Source organism: Typha latifolia, chromosome 10 (assembly GCF_019914945.1).
Source record: "Typha latifolia isolate L0001 chromosome 10, TyphaL0001v2, whole genome shotgun sequence".
Taxonomy (NCBI): Eukaryota; Viridiplantae; Streptophyta; class Magnoliopsida; order Poales; family Typhaceae; genus Typha; species Typha latifolia.
Genome location: NC_133095.1, coordinates 4,292,620 through 4,315,713, shown reverse-complemented (window position 1 = coordinate 4,315,713; position 23,094 = coordinate 4,292,620). Strand labels below are relative to the sequence as shown.

The window sequence follows — 23,094 nt, the reverse complement described above, 5'->3', positions numbered from 1 at the left end:
GGTATATAAATATCCCACCGGCTGGAGAGGGTTACAGCCGGTTATTCCGTGGACCGACCCAATGTAGCCGGTTCGAGAGGGTCAGTATTTATATATGTTGCGGGGGCGTGGATTTTATATAACATCTGGCGTTAGTGTTACGCAAAGGGGGGTTTAAAAATTAAAATAATGGGATAATTTCACTAAGAACCTCGCATTATTGTCCATTTGCGAATGCATCCCCTAATTTTTTTTTTAATACACATCAATCCCTTATAAGCTCTTAACTAAGGATAAAATAGTCCTCATAAGCTCGATTAACTCCTTAATTAAATGTATAAGGAGTTTCTTTTTAATTATCGTAGGTTTGCAAACCAAACATCGTACCCAGATATGTGAGTCCGGGCAAATAGTTTTATCCATCAACCTGATACACAAAAAGAGAGGGGAAATAAGACAATAATTATTTGACATAAGTCTTACACTTAATTATAGCAAACATCATCATGAAGAAAATGTTTTTGGTTTAAGGTCATCATGCAGGTCCATTATGACTTGGCGATTAAGGACACATAATCTTATTTACCTCCAAAGAGTGAGAGAAGTGAGAATTACCGACTGACATCGATAAAAAATACTCTTCCACAGAGCAATAAAAAAGGGATGGGAACCAAAAGGTGATTATAAATTTATTTATTCGTATCGGTAACTTCTTTAATTGACAATGAAGGCATATTATCTTTAATTGATTAACTAATTTTTACCAGCCAGTCTCCGAAATAAATACATAACATTTGTAGTATCATGAAGTCCTTGCAGAGGTATTTGGATATCAGAAAGTTGAAGTCATAATTCCATACTAGTACATTATCACCAAATAGATTTCATACTTTGTGTTGTTCCAACAGCACAGTGGATAACATCTTTTCCTGGGAAAAAGGGAAAGAAATTTGTTAGAACATTTGATTCTCTTCATAAAACAAAACAAAATTGCAAAATGTCTGGCAGAAATAAACACCTTCGCTAACTGCTTAACACCAAGAAGAGTCCATATTAATGGCTGTTATTAAGGCATTTTAGCTGAATCCTCCATTTCTCTGATCTACCTGCTTGTTAAACGATAGCTTGCATCCGTACACAGGGAGCTTGGCACCACCTCCATGCTGGCCTCTGGCACCATGCAGTTTGTTGTGATCCCTATCCCAATTAATTCTCTCAATGGCACTGTCGTCATTGATTCAACTGCTAGGCGCCGATCAATTTCAAATTTATGCCCTCTATTACACAGCAAGACGTTCGTTAAGGCTTTTTAAGTCTTCTTCTCTTGCCATCCATGAAACAATATAAATTCACTCAGAAAGAAAGAAACTGGCATAATCAACAGACCAATTGATAGAGTAGCGAAAGAATAATATTGAAGAAACTCAGAAAATGACACATAACATTAAACCTAGATAAGGGTCAAATTTACCTTCATTAGCATGGCATTTCCTCCAACAGATAATATAGAGAAAGCATGGATTCAGCCAAACAACAGAATTGAGGGAATTCATGGGATATTGTTCTTAATTGTGTTAGTTGCAGCATCAACATTTAATTCAACATCAGGATCCATTAAATGGTACATTCTTTTTTCATTTGATGACTAATTGTTTTATTGTGAACAAGATGATCATTGTCTTTAGCATGAGATGAAGTTCTGGCTTTCTCTAGTAACATTGTGTATCCTTACACTAATACAGAATAGTCCTGCAAAAACTACAGATGATATAACTTTATAAAGAAACATATTGTCATTACTGTTCAATCAAGATGATGACAAGATTAATATGAAAGTTGTTCTCTTCTTAACCATTTCAACTACTGTATTCCATATAATCTTACCTTAGTCTCTGTAAAGTTGAGATGGATGCCCATTAAGTGGTACATTATTTTAATCTGATTTTCTTGTTTTCTTTTGATTGAGTTGATAATTCTTTTATGGGATTTCTTAAGTGAACTACTTCACAGTAATCATACATATACTGTAAAAAAGATCTTACAGAACCAAGGATGATATACTTTCAGAAGCATCTTGATAGACTGGAAAACTTACGATGGCTGCAGATCTGTCATTGCAGTTCACCAATATCTGCACGGTGGTCTCTTGACCTTCATTCAAGAAAGTAGGAAACGTAAAACAAGATATGATGACCTAAAGTATCACAATAATATATATGACACTTGAATAAAGATTTCAACAACAAGAATTATCTTCTGTATTCTTATAAATGTCTAACCTGAAAGTTGATTCCGACTGTTGTCCTAACCAAAACAACTTTGACTCATTCAGAGAGTAAAGTTGTTAATCACAATGTTCTTTACTTGTTTTTCTGTTTTCATACTCTGAATCCATAGGAAAATGGCCTCATAGTGCTCCATCACCTTTCTGAAGTTTCTAATGCCCCACCTGCACCAGGAACTCCGAGTAACCATGGTCAAATCAAATACACCTGGACGATAAAGAAAATGATACAAATGTAATGCCTCCACAAATGAGGAACTGAGAAGAGTATAATTTTTCTAGAATTCCATGGAAGATCTGTGGATTATTCTGGCCCTCCAGTCTACTAAATTAATTAAAGAAATTGAACCAATTACACAAGCTTAATCATCCCAAGGTTCTAAAGAATACAGTTGCACATTTTTACTTTTAAAAAACTTATTAAATATATACAACAGAATTGCTAGTTTATTACCAGGTTTTTAGTTAGTTCTGTATTGCCAGCTCGATCCCCTGCTTCACCAATAATCTCCACATGAGCATATGCCCCTTTCAAAATGGTGAAACCGGTAGGCATCTCGTAGTATAATTGCCCGTCCAGTATCTTTTGAGACAAATTTCATCCAAGTGTGACAATCATTACATACACGGATATTCTTAATCACTCGAAGGGGAATCTCAGGCGACAAACTTATTAATCCAAAAGCAACAGCAAGCTTCTCGCTGTGAATGAGTGCAGTAGGGTCTTTCTGCTCTTGCTCTATGTCATGCAAGAGGTGATATCTATCTTGATTGTACCCCATTTCAACTAACCTCTTTTCCAAATCTTCCAAGAACTTATATATCTTATCTGCTAATGGGTGCAACCGGTCACCAACAAAGAATGCATGTACCTTACTCTTTACCTCAATCCAGCTACGACCTGGTTCCTTTTTCACACCTCTATCTTTCATCATCTTCCTCACATGATCCCTGCAGTGCCACTTTCCAGTTACTGCATATACATTTGATAGAAGAACATATGTTGCTGAATCATGTGGCTCCAACTCCAGAAGATGCTGAGCTGCAAGCTTTCCAATTTCCATGTTCCTGTGCACTGTACAAGCGCTAAGAAGGGTTCTCCAGACCATAGCATCTGGCTTTATAGGCATCTCCTCAATGAACTTCCTTGCACGATCCAACTGTCCAGCTCGCCCAAGAATATCCACAATACAAGCATAATGATCAGGTCTGGGAATAATGCCATGTTCGTTGGTCATAGATCTGAAGTAATTAAGGCCATCTTCTACTAAACCCACATGACTACAAGCAGCTAAAACACCTATGAATGTAACATAATTTGGTTTCAGCCCCTCTTGTTTCATCTGATTAAACAGTCCTAGAGCTTCTACACCACGCCCATGTTGTGAATAACCTGTGATCATAGCATTCCAAGATACCTCATTCCGCTTGGACATCCCAAAGAATTCCATCTTAGCATCTTCAATGTTACCACACTTTGAATATAGGGAAACTAGAGCATTTCTGGCTTCAATCTCCGAGTCATGGCCAGTTTTAATTATCCTTGCATGTATCTGCTTTCCATGCTTTATGTCTGCCATGTTAGCTGAAGCACTAACTGCAGAACCATATGTGAATAAATTAGATTTAATACCTTCTTGATCCATCCGCACAAAGACTTTTAGGGCTTCCTCACAGAGTCCACTTTGTGCAAATCCAGATATCAATCCATTCCATGATATCTCATCTTTAGGCTCAACATTCTCGAATGCAGAATAAGCTTCCCCAGTCCTTCCGCCTCTGGCATAGAGATTGATAAGTGCATTTCCAATTGAGATGTCTGTTGAATAGCCAGATACGCAAGCCTGAGCATGCATTTGCACTCCCTGCTTAATTGCCTTGATTCCAGCACATGCACTAATAGCACTTGCTAATCCTATATTGTCTGGCCGGATACCATTGAGTTGCATTTCTTCAAAAGTTAACAGGGCCTCTATACATAATTCATGCTGTGCATAGCCAGCAATCATGGCTGTCCATGATACCACATCTTTGTCCGTAAGCCTTTCAAGAATTTCCCTTGCTTTATTCAGCATCCCACATTTGGAATACATGTCTATCAGTACACTACTGATGTAAACGTTCAGCTCAAAGCCAGTCTTTATGGACAATGCATGAATCTGCTCTCCAAGATCAAGTGCTCCGGAGTAAGTGCAAGTTCTTAGTATGCTTGGATATGTATATTGATTAGGTCGCATACCCTCAACATGCATTTGGTAAAAGAGGTCAAAAGATCTTCTTAGATCACCCATCTGTCCAAAAGCAACAAGCATCACATTCCACAGTACTACATTCTCCCTGTCAGTCATATTGAAGAACTCAAGGGCAGTTTCGATGTCGGCACACTTTACATAGAGGTCAAGCAGAGAACCTTCAATCATATAATCAGAACAGAGACCAGCTTTAAACACATGGGAGTGGAGCTGCTTTCCCTTTTGAATATCTCCAATTGAGGCACAAACTGTAAGAAGGCTTGCCATAGTCACAGCGTCAGGCTTGAAGCCTGTTAGTTGCATCTCCCTAAATACTCGTAGAGCACGTTCACGCTCTCCAAGCTGGGCATGTCCTGAGATCAATGAATTAAAAGTTACTCCATCACGGCGAGGCATATCACTAAATATTTGTTCTGCTAATATCAAGCTTCCACACCGTGAATACAAAGTAACAAGAGCATTGCCCACAAAAGTTTCAGAGCAGAATCCTCGCCTAAAAGCTTGGGCATGAACCAGTTTTCCTTGGACAAAAAGCTCCGCTTTTGTGCAAGCACTGAGGACACCTGATAGAACATAAGGTGTAGGAATTACTCCAGATTGATGCATCAGGCAGTAAAGATTCAAAGCTTCCTCTCCCAGACCATTCTGAGAATAACCTGAAATCATGGCAACCCATGAGACATTGTCCTTCCAATAAACCTCATCAAATACCCACCTAGCTGAATTTATAAACCCATTTTTGGCATATAAATCAATTAATGGATTACAAACAAGATAATGGGCCCCCAGACCATGCCTGATTACCTTTGCATGAATCTCTAGGACAATATTCCAATACCTGTTATTTCCAGTGCATGCTCTCAGGGCACTGGCAAAGGCAACAGGACCAAGATTCATACATTCCATCGTCATTCTTGCAAAAAGAACCAAAACTTTCACATTATCTTTCCTCTGAAGAAACCCTGAGATCATACTATTCCATGAAGCAACAGACCTCTGACACATATCATCAAACAACTTAGATGCATAAGCAGTTTTTCCAAGAACCATATAAACATCAACAAGCCTTTCACGTAACAAACTTTCTTTGTCAAGACCCGATCTCAAAATCCTCCCATGGATCCCCTTAGCACCTATGGATGAACCTGAAGTCAAACAGCCATTGAGGAGCAAAGTGAATGGTGTCGAAAAGGAGACACTTCTGCACGGACCCTCTTCAAGTGCGCCTACAATTTCTCCATCTGAGGACTCATCAAGTGCCAGACAAATCGCAGAATGGTTATCCCGTGCAAAGACAACTCCCGTAAACACCTGCAGTTCTTGAAGGACAGTATCATAAACTAAGTTTGAATTCAATGAGAATAGAAGAGATACAAATAAAGGTGCGAGCTTTATAGTTTATACCCTTGAGAGACTCTTGTGGGGCCTCGAAGTCCGCCCGGTATGAAGAATTCGCAGGAATAGGGACCCAATAAAAGCCATGGGCATTGGTGGGAAGATCCCAAATGCATCGATGGTGACGGAGAGGGGCCTCAGGAGTGATGATACACCCTATTGAGAAGGAATGGACACGGCTTGAGAACATTATGTGAGACAGAGAGAGGGAGAAGAAGTTGCCATGATCTCTCTAGTTCAATGCCTTGTAATTTTCTGGATCTTCAAATTAGTCCATCACAAATTAAAAGGTGATTATAAGAATATATATGTAGTGAGACAAGTCCAACAAAAGAGAGAATCGAGAACAAATATTAAATAAATATATACCTTCAATTTAGCTGAAAACCTAAGCTTCTCAATAATGCGAGCATACGGAAGCAAAAAAACACTATATTAGAGCATACTAAAGCAAAAAAGCACTATATTAGTTGTCTTATTAAATGACAATATCCAAACTGGAAAAGACCAATAACTGGAAGTGTTTTTCCATATTCTTAAAAATTTAAGGGGGGCATAAATTTTACCAGGTAGTTCTAATCTTATGTGAAACCATTAGTTTTCTGTCAAAACTAACGGTTAAGACAATTTTCTATTAAAACTATTAAATATTTGACCATTTTGCGCTTTATAGTTTCTCATTTTAGAATATTTGTAATGTTTAAAATTTAATAGTGAGAAAGATTGAGATTAGAGAAGTATAAGACAAAATACTTTTTCACCAAAAAAAAATTAAAATTAATTGATGTAAAATAAAAAGGACATGTTGGTTTTTTATATTAGAATTAACATTTGTAAAACAGTTGCATACAAGTTAGAACTACAAGAGGGTTAAGTGACACAAACAAAAACAGTGTTTTAAAAAGCGTTCATGGCCCCGCCACACCAGCCGCCCAGCAAATAGCGCGGGCAGCCTCCAATTGGCGTTCAGGGCGCCTTGGCGTTCTTGGCGGACTGCCAAGGAGCGTAGCGGGCCAAGCGGCCCGCTAAATTATTTTGCGGGAGAGCCCACAATAGCGATGGATCTAAAACTTGGACATCGGGTCGGATCTTCAAAATTTGCCAACCCGTTAACCATTAAAAAAAACTAACCCATTCGTTTTCACTCTCCTCACTTTTGATCTGAACCCTAATTTTTTATTTTCCCTCCCTCCCTCGAGCTCCATCAACCTCCCTCGATCGTCTCCAGCCTCCCTCTCTCAATCTCTCTGAGCGGCAATGAGAAATCAGCACTAGCAAGCGAGCACATCTTTCTCCCTTTCACCGACAAGCGAGCAAACTGAGGTGCCCTTCTTTTCTTCTTCTCTTTCTTCCCTTTCACACTCAGTGGCCGCCGAGAGTGAATGGCTGCTTAGGTGTTTTTTTTTTCTTCTTCCCTTTATCCTTCTCTTTCTCCCTTTCACCGCCAGCTTTCTTCGCTTTCTATTTTCTTCACTGATATAGTAATTAACAATTAATTACTGTAGCAGAAAAGGGTTTGCTAATTGCTGTGACTCCTGATTAGGTGTTTTCTTTAATTTTTTTCACACTTTCACTAATTCACTGTGACTCCTGATTCGGTGATTCCTTACTCCTTACTCCTTAGTGATAGTTGATTAATAAATAATGATTATTGAGCTAATTAATGAATAACGATTGCTTACTCCTTAGTGATAGTTGATTAATGAGTAATGTTATTTGATATTGTGGCATACTGCATCATTACAAATTATATATATTAAATTAGTATTAAAAATTATAAATATATTATATATAAATTTTTTTAAATTAATATAAAAATACTAGACCGCCTTGTCACCCACCTTCCGCCTTAGCGCTAGGTGGTGGGGTGATTGCCCGCCACCTGAGGTCGCCTTTTAAAACATTGAACAAAAATTTAGGGAGGCACTCTAAATTTTGGTCTAACCACATTGTAATTTCTCCAAAATTTAATTATGAACCGTCATCAAATACCTTCCTTGCTGCAAGTTTTGATTGTTGCTCACTCTTTGCTCCAGTACAAACCTGACAATATGGAACATATGGTAAGAATATTTGCCATCATAATTTGTTTTAATCTCACAATCAACATCATAAGAGAAGTAATTGCAAAAGAAAAATATCCTCAGCTAGCAAAAAGAACATATGCATTGAGCTTCCATATTCTGTTAAACGAATATATGAAGTTCCTTCCATTAACAAGTCATGATTCTAAATTACATTTACTAGAGATTAAATTGTTCTCTCAACCAATATGTGTTACAATCCGACCATATGGGTTAAGTCGAGTTGAGTCAATTTAGTTATCTAACTTTATCTTATCATTTTAAATTTTAAATAAATCGATGTAAATTCTATCTGCTAGAACTCTACTCTTATAAATAGAAGTAGTCATGTGTAGAGTCATGGAATGAGGATTAAGTTAAGTTATTTCATTATCTCGTCTTTATCTTTTACCGTAACCGTTAGATTATTTTTATTTTTTTCGGAATAGATCATAGCCGTAGAAGCATTCCGATCTTCCAAACCCTAGCCATCTTCATCTACTAGCAGTCACCCTACCTTACGGCATTTCATCACCAACCTTGGCCATCCGCCACCTTCCGACAACCACCGCAACGTCGGTTAATTACCATTCTGCCTTATTTGACCTTGCTCCACTATATTATTAATATTTTTTCATCCAGACGTTAGATTCTTGTGAAACCAGATCCATTAGAACCCTAACTTCTGAGGCTACCTCTATATAAACTTTCACAATTTTTTTACATCCAGATCGTTACAAATCTGGTTCGTAACAATATGATACACAATGTATGCTAGAAATGAAACAATAATCCAGAGTCACGGACTATAATAAAGCTAAGCCATTGCTTCCGCAAGCTCACCGCTCACCCTACGAGTTCTTGTTCCCAGCACTTCAATGGTGAAAGAGGATAACAAATCTTTGAAACCAAACTGATATAAAACAGTTGTATGGAAGACTTGGATTAGAGAAAAACATTTTAGAATTGCAAATGGATATAAAGAACAGTAATCAAACAAAAAAATTCAGCATAAGGGTTGTTCTAAAAGGAATGAGAGATTTATGTTTCTTCTTTTTTTTTTCTTTTGAATAGAATGAGGAACTGCTTTGATCCTAGGATTTAGTTCTTAACAAAGCAGGCTAGATATTAATAGACAGTTTTGGATAGAATACTGCAGCTCAGAATTTCTAGCGGTCTTTAAGGAATTACAATGTTAGATATCATCTTTCCCTTCCTCTGAATACACTTGCTAGAAAAAGGCTCTCGGTTGGGAATATCAAACAATTTTAACAGATTTGTATTAACATATCCTCCATTTCATAATTATGTGCCGGTAACTTTTACTATTTGAATAAAAAATATTCTCAAACTAAAACAGTCTCTAAAGATACTTTTGTAACAAAAGAAAAGGGTAACGTTACAACATAAATCCACATAAAATGTCCATCTATGATGCAATCTATTGAAACAATAAGATCAGTTCATAGTGGCGAACAACTAGCTAATAGTATGAATCTCAAACCAATAAGAAACATCACTAAATATAAAATCTCAGTCGCATACATATCAACTTACCATTTTGCCTGATGCAAATATTTAATGCTGTTGTTCTTGATTCTTCTATCCTCATGACAACTGCAGAAAAACGCTGTTCAAGGAGACTGGAGAAGGAACGGCCAATAGGAAATCAATTGCATTCATTCAAACAAATAGATTTTTTTAGTAGGAAATAGATTATCGTTTTTGGTTCTCTCGGCTGGCCGCCGTATCAGTTGTTTCGGTACCGGCCTACCTTTTAATTATATAAAATTTTAAAAATTGTTATAAAATGCGGGAAAAACCTAGAAAATTCCAAAAAAAGGGCAGAAAATAATAAGAAAAATCACCCATCCCCCTTATATCCCTCTAGTCTCTCCCTCTCGGCTACTGTAGCAGCGAAGACAGGGCTGCTACAGCAGCGAGAAGAAATGGGGAGAGTGAGGGAGGGAGGGAGATGAAAAAAGCGAAGAGAGAGAGAGAGACACACACACCTCATCTAGCCGGAGAACTCGCCGGAATATTAGTTGCCGTCACTGGCCGTTCCTCGTCGTCGTCGAATGACGCACCGAGAGAGACGGGAGGAGGGTTTTTGACTCTCGAGCGAGAGAGAAGAGAGGAACTTATACTTATCAATTGGGTTCGGATCCCGTTCGGATCCGACCCATTAATGCGAACTCCTTTCCGGCCGATCCGAAAGTTTCCATTCTGTACTCCTTAGGCACGGATCATCAAAAAAATCAATAGAATTTATTTTTATTTCTTTTGTTAATTAAGAATGCATTAAATGGAGGACAACAAAAAAAATTACATTTGTGACTCGCACGTATAAAGTGTCAGTAGCATCAGAACACAAAGTAAAGATTAACTCAGACATTTCTGAGCCTTCCCAAACAAAAGAGGAACAACTTTTTCTAGCATAATTAACCAGTTAGTTGGCGGCATATTTGTTTCTTTAAAAACATGGGTTAATGTCATTTTGTTAAAGGTGCCGAGGAGATGGCAGATGTCAATGAAGACATTCTTTAGATTTTTGCTTGCTTGTCTGCGTTGAGGGAGTTCACAAATTGTATAAATCGTACCATCTTTTACTTTAATTTCTTCGTGGCACTGTCTAATTAGTCAATTGTTAGACTTGTGTTACCGCCCGATTCTCCCTCATCAATCTGTAATCAATTTATTGATGCTTGAATTTGTGAACTGCTTATGGCTCTTATAGTTTTTCCTTACCAAAATTAAAGATGAACTGCTGCAGAATAGTAATCTACTGGTCTCCCTACCGAGCAGATATGTTTGTTAATTAATTTTCTGCAGCATTGCAGTTCCTATGGATTCTTTCAACAGTGGAACTTAGCTAGCTTCTGAAAAAACTAAAATTTCATTCTTGGGTTTTAGAAACAATAATCTCCTTTTTCACTTTTTACAAGTGCAGGAAAGCAGAGATGACAATTTGATCTTGTGAAGAAACCACAACATTCTCATAATTTTAATTTTGAGGAGTTCCTTGGTAAAATGGCAATTTGATTATATCTGAAAAAAAAAAATCCTGCTTACAGCTACATACTCAAAACACCCTTCTTGACCTTGCTCTCTAATTAATGATTTTTATACCAAAATGTGTTTCTTGCCGTTCAGCATGTCTCTGTGGACAATCTACCAGAGCTTCAAATCTGAATGAACATATGCTGCATCAGACAAAAACGGAACATCTGGATATATGCCAGCAAGTGCACACCGCATACACTCGACCACTGTATACATCTGCGAAAATGCAACTGCGGTCCACAAATGTACCATCAGTTTGCCCTGGTATGCAGTATTTGGCATCCAATTGCATATAGTTGCCATGATTTGAAGACCTGTATCTAGAAGCATTGCCATCGTGACATGAAATCGCAAGAAATGTGGCCATTCCTTCCTCCTGATCACCAAAAAGTAGATGCCCATAAATGCCAAAATCGTAACCCAGCTGGGCAATAACGCTATTGTGTCGAGGAAGGGGTTCGCCAAGAACTCAAAATCTTCCAAAACAGGATGCAGTTGAAAAACTGCATCAGCATATGACCATGTATTGTGAAGCGGCAGAAGATAGGGGACACAGGCTAGGCTCCTCCACCACCATTTAGGTTTAGTGGTCAGCTCAGGGTAGCTGAAGACACTCTTTGATGCTCTGGGAACAACCAAAATTTTCGATCGTAGCTTGCTTTGTCTTTGCAATGGAGGGAGCATATATATGGAATTTTCTTGAAAGGAGGTAGGTACTGCAGAATGACGCAAAGGATACCGTCCTGACACATAAGGTTGACAAAAGTTAGAAATCATATTATATTGTATCATGTGGCATGATAGTATACATTGGCAAATCATATAAAATAATAAAAATCAATAAGCAAAACATTTTAGCAAACTTGTTATGCTAGTGTCAAAATGGACCATTATATCCTATTTTTGGATCACAAAGACACAGGGTTCATTCAAATAAATTTTCTTATCCAAAGGCAAAATGTTATATTTGTCAAACCCCTGTATAGTAATCATAAAGGCATCCCTCCATTGAATGTATCTTCCCTTAAATTCATTCTAAAAGGTCTGGAAGATTGGAACTTCTTTTGTAGCTCCATTCTAGGGATGGACAAAGTTAAATGTATACTAAATTTTTTAAAGTTTGGGATCTGTTTCGGTTTTAACACCTAAAAAATAAATATTTTAGGGCTAAAATAGAATGATTTTAACCTACTGAAGTCCAAAATAAATGTCAGTAGTAGTTTCGCCCTTAACTTATGAGTTTTGGCTTTAAAGTTTCTTGGATGAAACTTCAAACCACAAATTACTGAGAACTTGTTGCCTAAAATTATAGATTTTTAGAAAAAAGTAGCCAACATTATTGTCCGATGATTAGTAAAGTAGGTGACTAAGAATGTGGATCAAAAGATTAGCAGATTGAATGTGTTCTGAGGACCCATGAACATATTAAGACCAAGAAAAAGGCAAAATTCACGTGCAAATATAAAAATCAAATTGCCATTTTACTGACGAATTCCTCAAATTCAAATTTTTAGAGAAACACATACTGCAGCTTAGAAGATTAAATTGTCATTTTGGTTTTCCTAATATAGTAGTGAAAAGTGAAAAGTGAAAAGTGAAAAGTGAAAACACATGATGATTGAGAGGACAAAATAGATGATTTTATTGTTTCTAAAACACAACTATGGAAAAAGAGAATTCATAAGATATGCTCCTACCACTGAAAAAAAATCATACAAAATTAGAAACTAAAAAAAATTGCAGAAAATTAAGTTAATACATAACAAGATTCAAATGAGTTGCAAATTGGCATACCTTTTATAGATAATATTTTCTTATCTTGGTAAGGAAAAACCAAATTTCTAAAATGCGGAGATGCTGCTGAAGCATGGACTGAGGAGACATATACTGAACGAGGATCATGCTTTAAAGTATAAGGCATGAGTTTCAATCCAGGGCTTCCCATGGCCATGTATTCATTCAGAACCATTTTTTTCCAGGCACCTAGTAAAAGTGTAAACATGAAATGTAAAAGATTAGGCAAGAACTCCTACAACAGCATGATAAATCACATCAAATGAAACAAAAAATGAAGAAGGTTTATATTCTCATGTCATTGTTCAATTCAGTACTAGAGCATATCTAAAAAATAGTTAAGGTCATATTAACCATTTTGCCTAGTCTTCTCCTGTTTTCAAAATTTTCCCAATAATATCCCATTTCCTAGGTCTGCTTTATTCGTTCCACCGCACATCAAGCAGTCGTGCTCAGAAAATGTTAACTACCAAGTTTGCATTGGCATTCACCAATTCACAACATACTATAAGAAAAATAACAAGCTTACTTGTGCTAGATCGTAATATGAGAACAATCCAAAGAAGAATATATGTATATAACTAAGTCCAGAATGCACCATCAAGCACAGAATGTTAATAGTGTAATCGCGAGATGTAATAATTACGGAATCAAAACACTACCCTAAAATGATCTTTTGGTAAAGTGCTATGGGTTGTCGATTACTTTATCCCGAGCTCTCTCTGATCCACTTTCATAAGAAGGTAATTCCAAATCCCTAACTAGTCATCAGGAAATTAGACACCACAAACATCTAATTCACAACTCTTTACACAGGGAAATATCATTAAAACATAGACTCTCAAATCTATAGATTAGAAGCATCAGGGATCAACAAGAGTCAGCAATCCGAACCAATGATTCCGTGATCATAAACGAGGACTCGCATAGGGATTACCTGAACGGTCTGAAGGAGGCAAATCAACGAACAGGTGACAACCAAGCTCGTCAGCCCTCGAGAGTCGGTGAGAGACAAACGTAGGTTCGGGGCGGTGCACTTTAAAGATAGCCTCTAGTTGCTAGCTTTACTTAATTGGGTTTACGGTTCGGATCAGATCCGATCGACCAGTGACCGGAACCCACATAACCGATCCGATAACCCGGAGGTAATTTTGCCATCAAAATCTAATACTTTGATTTAGAAGTTGATGTCTAAAATCCATGCGACTTCTATTGATGAAAGGGAGGACAGTTCAGAAGCATCCTAGGCGGAGTTCAATTGACATTTAACTGATTTTGTGGTCTGTTCATCAGTTTAACTGTCCGACCACCTGGTCTGATCCTGTTATGATTGCCGGGTGAGCTACTTAAATACCAACGAGGGGTGTTTATGTCTTGGGTGCATCAATTTAAATTTAAAATTAATTTCGAGCCTAAATTCAGGATAAAGCTTAAATTTACTTAATTTCAATTCGACCTAATTTTAAGCCAAGATTGAGCCGAGCTTAAATGAGCTTATCAATTATATTGCATATTCAAGCCTATTCATTTCCCGGATCAAGCTTGAGTCAGACTTGATTTGAATCAAGATTGATTTAGACTTGATTCAACAATCTGTATGCAAATAATTTGAACTACAATAATATAGAATTACAAAATCCTAAATTAATAGGTAATAATAATTAAATGTACCCCTAGACTAATATTTCCTCCTATTGCAGTAGTTCTAGAGTAATCAATATTATGAGTCTTTAAATCTTGATCTAAAGTTCATATTAATTAATGTATAATATTATATAATTGTTAAGTATTATAATATTATTTTTTAGTCTTATTAAGTCAAGATTGATGGATCCTTGGTGGGCTGCTCGATTATTTAGAAAGCCCTACTTACAGTTTGCTTTCCTGCATTCATTGGTTAAAGTCGTATCCGTTTAAGGATGAAACATTAACTACTTCTACTCTCAATTTAAATTTTTATTTCTGTAATATAAAATACTAACACAGCCACTGTTTTATGTACATCTGATTCACCCAAGAACAATTTCTATACTTACAGTCCTCCACTCAAAATATATGCATTCCTTATGGAGAAGGGGGCATGTATCTTGCACACACTTTTGTACAATGTCTGATAAATGAAAACTGCTGTTACATATACAACATCATGAGGCCAGTGTTACATACATTCAAAGTTCTGTAATATGTTCTAAGCCACAAAATCTGAGGAAGTTCTTTGTATCTTGTCGGCATGCGCCAGAGGCACGTACACCACATCCGTCAACGAGCTGTGGGTTCTGCCATAGAAGATATATACAAAAACGCCAATCACCAGCCATACTGAAACACGGATCCATGTTCCTGTGCTGCAGCATACGGAATGAAATATGTCTTCTGTAAGTTAATCTCAATGCTACAATGAGAAGCCAATCTGAGTAGTGCTTAAAGTATGCAACTCATTATAGATTCCCATCCAGATCAAGTAACACTTTATCTGGTGTATTTACGTGTAATTATCATTCAATTACATAACTCAGAATGGCAGGCCAACATAGTGCTTGAATTGAAAGTAGGCTCCAATGAGTGAAATGTTGTTTGCTGCTCAAGCTCAGATAAGACTAATGGACTCAAATCTGAAATCTAGCTCAAATCAAGCTGGGAATTATTAGTTCATATTTGGCTCCATCTGTTTTCAAGTTAGTCATGTTTGGCATGAGCAACAAAGAGAAATGTTGAGCTGATTTAGCCTGCTGGTTTATGCCTTCCATAGAAGCTTGCATTTGACTTATTTCTTAAATATTGAGTATATTAGATGCACACATATCATCCTTATAGTCAAAAGCTTTGGCTTCCATCTAGTAGATTGCAATCTTACAGCTAATAATGCTCACTATTAATTAAGCATTCATTTTTAGATTAAAGATCTAGGTCTAACCACTGAAATAGAACATGATATAAAGGTGGATTTTAAATATAATAATATATAATGTTCTGATATTAATTGAACTATATGATGAATGAGGCTTTACTCTTGTTGGCTTTGTCTCCATTTCAAGTTCAAAATAAAACTTTGTTTAGCTCGTTTTTCTTTTCAATTACGAAGTAGATCATGAAAAAGATTTTGAGCAGAAAACAAGTTATTCTGACCGGGCTAGATTGATAGCCCTATTTGGACAAAAAAATAATAAAAGAAAGAAGAGAAAACAACAGAAGATGGTTCAAAACTTCAAATGTTCAATCACTCACCCAAGATTAACTAGTAAGTATGTGTTTATGAGGATGGACATGATCGGCAGAAAAGGAATGAAGGGGCATATGAATCCTGGAGAAAGAAACAAGTCAATGTCAGCTTTACCAGCACTATTTAAGTATTTATCATAAATGGGTTGAAATAGCAAAATGTAGATGTCTACCTCCAGAATAACCAAAACTATGCCTGCCATTATCTTGATCAATCCAGGAGAGTACACCTAGACCAGCCAGAAGGAGCAAACCACCAACAGAGCATGCCAAATAACTAATATAACTGTCACATGAAATATAAACCAAGAGGATTAATCTTTTGTACTGGAATAAATGCATAACATAAAATTAAAGCATGCAAACGCATCCGCTGTTGTCACTTATACAGCTAAGTAATGCATAACTCAACATAGTATCTTCTGCAGAAAATGAAGCTTAACCTTGGAAGACTACCAGCAGTCAGTTGCACGAGTATTTGGTAGGATAATCAGATAATGAAATCTGTACTACCAATAATTCTTAGGGCGACAAACACCATTCACCGAAATTAAGCAAGTAGGCATGCTTTATAAAGATTTCTACCTGTAGGAGAGAGGAGAAATTTATGTACTTCAGGAGCATTCAGCAGTCACAGATGCCTTACATCCAAAACTAGTATGTGTTTTTCAATTGTTTTCTCTCTCCATCTTCCTTTCTTATACTTTAACAGAACAAATGTCTAGGGATCAATACACAATACCTTACCACCGAAAAAAAAATGATAAGTAGTTCAAAGTAGCATCACTTATTTGTTTCAGTTTTCTCTCAAAAAGCTGGAGACTAAGACAATCAATTTACACTTCACAGAACCAACAGAACAGTTCCGATGTTTAATTGTAGTTTGTTTCCCTTATTACTCATTTCAGCTTCATTATAAACTGATGAATTAATCAGGAGACTGCTTAACCCATCTGAAGATTGTTCATAATTACTCGCAATACAAATACCTGGGAGTCAATAACAAACTATGATAAGCGGTTGACAACAGGACTTACATAGCGAGAAATGTTGCTGAGGCTGAGAAAGTGAGGATTACAACTCCTATGCAGACAGATGCTATGCTCAAAGCAGCTCTCTTTCTGCGTACTTGTTCATCTAACTTGTCTGCAACATGCATAAGGAAGTTACTTCCAGAGCATGAGACTATATATAAAAGTAGACAGGTGTTATTTCTTTCAGTCAAATGGAATATTCCAGATATCAGCAAAGAATGCAAATACCAACTCTAAAAGGAATAGATCTGATAACTGTCTTGTCATTACCTTGGTTTGATTCCTTCATGATGAGAGGATACTCAGCTGATACTTCTACACCTTTTGCTCGAGATATGCCACCTTGAGGCTTTTGACTATCAGTCTCCACCCCAGCAATATCTTTTGTCTTTATCTCTTGAGAATCATAATGAAGTGATATTGAGTCAATTGATTCTTGCAGTGATGATGGGAGAGGCACCTCATCTGGAGGAACATATCTCAGTATCAATATTGATATTGCTACAATGGTGAATGCAAGAAGTGTGCCAACACTGACCTGCACAAGAAAGATCATATCAGTTAGGATTCAAAATCCATTTTCAATATTCATGCTTAAGGTAGCAAAATTCTGGCAAGCGTATTTCTCTATCTAATTGTCATTTGAATTTTATAAGTTCAAGAATATTTCCATAACAAGACCTTTATACAAATGCAATAAAGTGATATCTTATGAGGATGTCTTACCATCCCTGCCAACTGTGAAACATCCATAAAGAAAGCTAGGGAAGCTGCACAGATACCAGTCAAAATTGTGCTCTTGACAGGAACTTGAGTTTGTTTGTTAACATCTGAGAAGAAAGGTGGCAACAATCCATCTCTAGCCATTGACATCAGTATTCTAGGCTGAGGAAAGAAAGAAAGGAATCAACATCTCTCAGCAGAATGTTTTAGCTAATTTTATTGGTTTACGAAAAAATATTCAACATCTCAGTGATCTTTGATCTTCTCTTATAGGCTGTTGATTGTGGCAATGAAGACATGACAACATGTCCAGAAACCTGGGCATCACAACTGAAACATCACATATAGTAGCTTTTCTGACTTGGCGATGGTTTACTAATCTGTTTTAAACTTTTAATCATACGGAAGTTGCACTAACTTTGCTTGAATTCTCAAATTTTACTTTCCATTGAAGTTTCAGATCATTTAATGATTCACAAACTATGAATTCATTAGAATCTAAAAAGTAGAGATTTGCAAGAGGATGAACCAGACCAGTTAAATGATTTATCATATACCTGTGGGAGAATTGAGCCCATCAAAGTAGAGCAAAGAGCAAGAACAGCACCAGTTGTGACAATGTACCTAAAATTAAATGACGAGTGAGAAGTTCAATAAGAACTGTATTTACGCTAAGTCTACTGCAGTGTCAAACTATTAAGGTATAAGAAATTGTCATTTACATAGCCCAATGCATCCCATGTCTCGCAAAGGCAGATGAAATAGGGGTGTCTGGGTCAATTGCAAAGTATGGTACTATGCCAACAATAACAATAGAAACCATCATATACAAGAAGCAACATATAGACAGCGCTGTTCCTATACCCCATGGCAAATCTCGTTGAGGATTTTTCACCTGCAGGAAAATTACAGGCAAAGAAGAACTAAAAAGTCAAGAACTTTTCACCATATCAGCTATAACAGAAAAAAGTAGTTAATTGTAGCTCTTGCAAATTGTAGTTATGATTTATGAATACAATCATGAACATCATATGAGTATGTGCAAGTAGGAGCTAAAGAAGTGACTCCCTACCTCCTCAGCAGTACTAGCAACTGAATCAAATCCAATGTATGCAAAGAAAACAGTTGCCGATCCAGCAAGCATTCCATTCACTCCATAAGGGAAATATCTGAAAATTGGATAACCAAATGAGCTGGTAAACAGACTGAGAGTACCACTACAGATTTTGAGATCATTACCCACTAGCAACAGAATAGCCAACCCATCCAGTATGAAATCCAATGTAACCACCAGCAATAATCACAAATAACATGACACATACATTTGCAGCTGTGACAACTGCTTGGACAGATGAACTCTGCAGAAAGGATCACTTTGAAGTAATGTCCCTAACATCATAAACCATGAGAATAGCACATAAAGATTGACAGTAAAGTAACCTCCTTTATTCCCATGCACAGAAGCCCAGTTACAGTTAAAGCAAGAATTGCAGCACAAGGATCAACAACAATATCAAGCCCTGGGATGTGAGCACGTGCTAGGAAAAAAGGCAGACTATCTTGTCCTCCAAAAAACAAGGCCTGAAAATATACCGATAGATTGTTAAGGTAGGAGATCACAATTTAAGAACTGTTATAGGCGAGCAAGAAGTGGTTGCCAATGTGGGCCTTTCACAACTTTGAGTTTGATCTTACATCTTTCTCCTCAACAAATTGAATGCTAAAACATCCACGTAAAGCACGTCAAAAGGGAGTTTATAAAGAATGATCCGTGTAAAGCAAGAAAATAGAAGCCACAAATAATGACAATTAACGAAGACTAGAAAGTGATAAACTCAAAAGTAAACGACATGAATTCTACTAACTCAATGAGAAATTTAATAGACTTTCAAATTTGCATCATCCTAAACTGTCACATGAAAAATAGGTCAACTATGAGGCTACAGTATAATATAGGAATTCTTCAAGAGGGTCCTAAAATAAAGCACCTCCAAAAGTATAAAAAGATTATTAGTATTTAGTATTTACTCACATATCCTAGTTGAAATTTTGGAATCTCAGTCTTTGATCTTGTAGAGAAAATTAACTTATTAAGGCTATCTTCAAGGTGTGAAAAAGGCAAAAACAATAAAACTCCACTTACCAAGTTTGGGGATATGCCGCGAGCAACAGCTGATCCACCAACTGTATACTCCAGTATTAGAGCCCAACCAATCAACCAAGCGACACTGCAAAGATAATAATACAAAATCACTACTAAAGTAACAACATTATATCTGATAACCGGATCTTAGGTTACTATATTTCATTCCTTACGAACTTCCAAGTCAAAGACAATTCCGTTCTTTAGACAAAGAAAATCATTAACCAGTCTACTGATGAAATTTAAAACTTTAAACACGACCTGCAACATAGAGCAAAAAGAGAGAACTTTGTATAATCAAATTAACCAATTACCCTTCTCCTACACAAATGTAAGAATAATGGTACGCACTTCCAGCAGAAGGGCAACGACTTGCAAGCTCAGCATAACAAAAAGCTGAAAGAGCAGCTGCTATTCCAGCTATCAGAAAGGAAATGGTCAGAGCTGGTCCAGCATGCTCTCGTGCAACTGTACCTACAAGAACATAGACTCCAGCACCTATGGTTGAACCAACACCTGAAAAACTACATGACATTTGTGAATATATATAAACAAATAAACTTCCATGTGATATCAAGGAAGTGAAGAACAGAAAAGAAACTGAGCTGGTAAAAATGGGAATTTCTGTAGAACAGTTTGGCAAATTCTGCTAAGGTTAAAAAGCAAAAGTAGAGAAATGCAGCGCAAAGCAACAGGAAACATCCAAGTGTTCCAAGCAGAAATATCCGGTGCATATGTAAGTCAACAAGAGTGACGTTGCGTTGTTTAAGCAACTAAAAGTAATCAAAATGCAACCATATTCCTGAGAACCTGGACAATAATTACTAGAATATTACTGGCCTTATGAATTTCGATCTTTAAAGTTGTTAAGGTTGATTCAACATATCCAAATTAAAAAAAAAATTCCAATTCTATGACCATCCTCACATGTCCCATCAGGGAAATAGCATGTCCTTACATGAAAGAAGGATGACAGACTTGAACTTTCTCCCTGATATAGAAACACCCTTTCATCTCAAGCTGAATTAGACCCAGTCATTCTTTTAAAACAGGCACATCCTGGTAATCATTGAATGCGTCAAAGATCAAGATTGCAGCAGATTTTGTCCATGTGGTTTGTTCCTTCATGAGTATTACTTATCCTATCTTTGTACATCCCCATTCATCTTTGGTTCCTTTATCTTTGTTAGCCAACTTATTATATGTACTTTTTCTGTTACTTTATTATTGATCACAATCAACTAAACCTTCTAGATATATTGGAGCTCCTTCTAAATAGCAAATTGTGCATTTAAGATTCGTGAAAGAAAAGGATAAGGAGAACATGAACACGAATGACCAATTTGAAACATAACCTAAATCCATTATGAAATAAATTCCAAGATTTTGCAAAACTAAAGAGGATAATTATATTTATAACCATGCGGCATATTAAGTTCCTTCATTGGCCTAAACAATAAGTCAAACAAACTAAGTTTCTTTTTTCAACAACGTCCAAAATGGTCCGCCACTCCAACTACCAAATCTGCCATAAAGGTCGCAGCTTTTCCCCTAATCCAACTACCCCGGATCAAATTAAGTACCCTTTTTCACGTATAACGATTTGTCCAGGAGAGAGATAAGATATCACAGCAACAAAAGAAGAAAGAAAAAACACTAATCAAAAAGGCAAAAATGAATACGTGAAAGGAATAATCAGTACCGATCGCGATCAACTGAGGGATGGACAAAATCTTATTGAGCTGCTGGTGCCTTTCCCCTACCTTAACCCGATCCGAGTCCACCTGCTTCCTCCTCACCAAGCACCGCATCCCCCATCCCCGACCACCTCCGCCTCCCCTCTCCTGGCTACTAGTCCCCTCCTCCAATCCCATCGACCGACCCCCGCACGGATCCCAAAGCACATCAACCAAGCAGAGAGAGGAAGAGAGGAAGAGAGGAAGAGAGAGAAGAGAGAGAAGAGAGCAGTCTCTCTCTTCCCTCCGAGAAGGGAGATGTGAATGGATTTAGAGACGCAACAAAGAGAAGAAGAAAAGGACCGAAGAGTACGGTGCTGCTCGACCAATCCCTTCTCTGCCCCCGGCTTCTAAGGACAAACGTACCTCTCTGTGGATTGTAGCAGATGAGGTGGCATCCGACGTGGCAACAAATATAATAAATATAAAAACGTGGATTGAAAGTCTTAAGCTGTCTCAAAATAATTTTTTATTTTTGAAATATTTTTTTTTCTAAAATAATAATCTATCTCATCGGTCTATTATTTATATTAAAAATAATTATTATACTTTTATTTTAAAATAATAAAAAGTTACACTCAATAAAACTTGTTAATATTTTATAATAATATAAAATTATCTTTTTTTTTTATTCATCAACTATTTTTGACCAAACTAGATTATTTTTTACCAAAATAGAATATCTCATAAATCTTTATAGCCTTAATAGAAGTACTAAAGTGCTAAACTAATCAGTATTTTTAAAAACGCTAATCAATTCAACGTTTTTTAAAAAAAATTCTTAACTGTGAAATGATTAAGTTAAAAAAATTTATATATATAAAACGTTGAACTGATCAACGTTTTATGACCGGACAAAATTACTAAACTTATCAGCATTTTTACTTAAAGATAAAACATTGATTAATTCCACGGTGACAATTAGTTTAAAGAGTAGAACATAGCTAGTTTGGTTAAAAACTCGTAAAAAGATATGAATATAGCAAAAATCTTCCAATTCTCCGTTAAAATTAAGAGAAGCCAACCAATCCAATATCACCATCAGATTAAAGTGCAAAATTTGCTGAGATGACAGAATGCCTCATCATCTATCACCACACCTACCGCAGGACGTTGGTACACCTAACAATATACCATACTATTTCTCATGGGACCCATCTTTGGCTAATGGGATGTATAATTTCCCACTTACTTCTAATAAACAAAGCTAAGGAGTTAAAAATAAGCACATGAGACCTCGTATTATTCCATTATTTGTCGAGCTTGGAAGAGGGCATTGAAAGGAACATAGCAACTGCTAGCAATCATGGATGCTCTGGTAGAAAACCCAATTTGTATTTTATAAGCCACGCATAAAGGCCGGCAAAAAGTCTTTTAGTTTTCTAATCGGTACAAATAATCCCCTCATT

General features: G+C 36.7%; 3 protein-coding genes across 12 annotated transcripts; all 3 read right to left on the bottom strand.

Moving 5' to 3' along the window:
• Nucleotides 1-645: 645 nt before the first annotated feature.
• LOC140796747 (pentatricopeptide repeat-containing protein At4g13650) lies at nt 646-10,085 on the bottom strand. 9 transcript variants are annotated; one of them, XM_073149837.1, is made up of 10 exons: nt 9,986-10,085; nt 9,531-9,590; nt 7,903-7,953; nt 6,280-6,303; nt 5,920-6,171; nt 2,718-5,826; nt 2,259-2,471; nt 2,075-2,130; nt 998-1,297; nt 646-908 (listed from the first exon to the last, which is right to left on the bottom strand). In XM_073149837.1, exons 5-6 carry the CDS (start codon nt 6,001-6,003, stop codon nt 2,761-2,763), a joined length of 3,150 nt encoding a protein of 1,049 aa, XP_073005938.1. In that variant the 5' UTR covers nt 6,004-6,171; nt 6,280-6,303; nt 7,903-7,953; nt 9,531-9,590; nt 9,986-10,085; the 3' UTR covers nt 646-908; nt 998-1,297; nt 2,075-2,130; nt 2,259-2,471; nt 2,718-2,760. The 9 variants fall into 9 exon arrangements, with proteins under 9 accessions (XP_073005938.1, XP_073005937.1, XP_073005936.1 ...); XM_073149836.1 differs by having other exon boundaries at nt 6,280-6,298; XM_073149835.1 differs by lacking the exon at nt 6,280-6,303.
• Nucleotides 10,086-10,995: 910 nt separating this feature from the next.
• Nucleotides 10,996-13,864, bottom strand: LOC140796041 (protein TIC 20-I, chloroplastic-like). Its single transcript, XM_073148878.1, has 3 exons — nt 13,768-13,864; nt 12,831-13,019; nt 10,996-11,779 (listed from the first exon to the last, which is right to left on the bottom strand). Exons 2-3 carry the CDS (start codon nt 13,003-13,005, stop codon nt 11,145-11,147), a joined length of 810 nt encoding a protein of 269 aa, XP_073004979.1. The 5' UTR covers nt 13,006-13,019; nt 13,768-13,864; the 3' UTR covers nt 10,996-11,144.
• A 901-nt stretch (nt 13,865-14,765) lies between these two features.
• Nucleotides 14,766-22,019, bottom strand: LOC140796769 (cationic amino acid transporter 2, vacuolar-like). 2 transcript variants are annotated; one of them, XM_073149878.1, is made up of 14 exons: nt 21,652-22,019; nt 20,264-20,465; nt 19,950-20,034; nt 19,247-19,387; nt 19,046-19,164; nt 18,879-18,975; nt 18,529-18,701; nt 18,364-18,430; nt 17,810-17,968; nt 17,354-17,621; nt 17,087-17,234; nt 16,223-16,335; nt 16,056-16,131; nt 14,766-15,175 (listed from the first exon to the last, which is right to left on the bottom strand). In XM_073149878.1, the coding sequence occupies exons 1-14, from the start codon at nt 21,821-21,823 to the stop codon at nt 15,019-15,021; spliced, it is 1,977 nt and encodes a 658-aa protein (XP_073005979.1). In that variant the 5' UTR covers nt 21,824-22,019; the 3' UTR covers nt 14,766-15,018. The 2 variants fall into 2 exon arrangements, with proteins under 2 accessions (XP_073005979.1, XP_073005980.1); XM_073149879.1 differs by having other exon boundaries at nt 17,087-17,195.
• Nucleotides 22,020-23,094: the final 1,075 nt, after the last annotated feature.

What these genes read in the sequence shown, in the direction of transcription:
- LOC140796769 (XM_073149878.1), bottom strand. Translation starts at nt 21,823, where the DNA reads ATGGGATTGGAGGAGGGGACTAGTAGCCAGGAGAGGGGAGGCGGAGGT. An exon ending in TTGCTAGTACTGCTGAGGAG is followed by an intron (nt 18,702 to 18,878) that starts GTAGGGAGTCAC and finishes ATTTTCCTGCAG; the next exon opens with GTGAAAAATCCTCAACGAGA. An exon ending in CATGGGATGCATTGGGCTAT is followed by an intron (nt 18,431 to 18,528) that starts GTAAATGACAAT and finishes ATTTAATTTTAG; the next exon opens with GTACATTGTCACAACTGGTG.
- LOC140796747 (XM_073149833.1), bottom strand. An exon ending in CAAAACTTGCAGCAAGGAAG is followed by an intron (nt 6,067 to 7,902) that starts GTATTTGATGAC and finishes CCTTCTCAATAG; the next exon opens with GGTGTATCATCACTCCTGAG. An exon ending in CCCACAAGAGTCTCTCAAGG is followed by an intron (nt 5,827 to 5,919) that starts GTATAAACTATA and finishes CAAGAACTGCAG; the next exon opens with GTGTTTACGGGAGTTGTCTT.
- LOC140796041 (XM_073148878.1), bottom strand. Translation starts at nt 13,005, where the DNA reads ATGGTTCTGAATGAATACATGGCCATGGGAAGCCCTGGATTGAAACTC. An exon ending in GAAAATATTATCTATAAAAG is followed by an intron (nt 11,780 to 12,830) that starts GTATGCCAATTT and finishes CTTATGTGTCAG; the next exon opens with GACGGTATCCTTTGCGTCAT.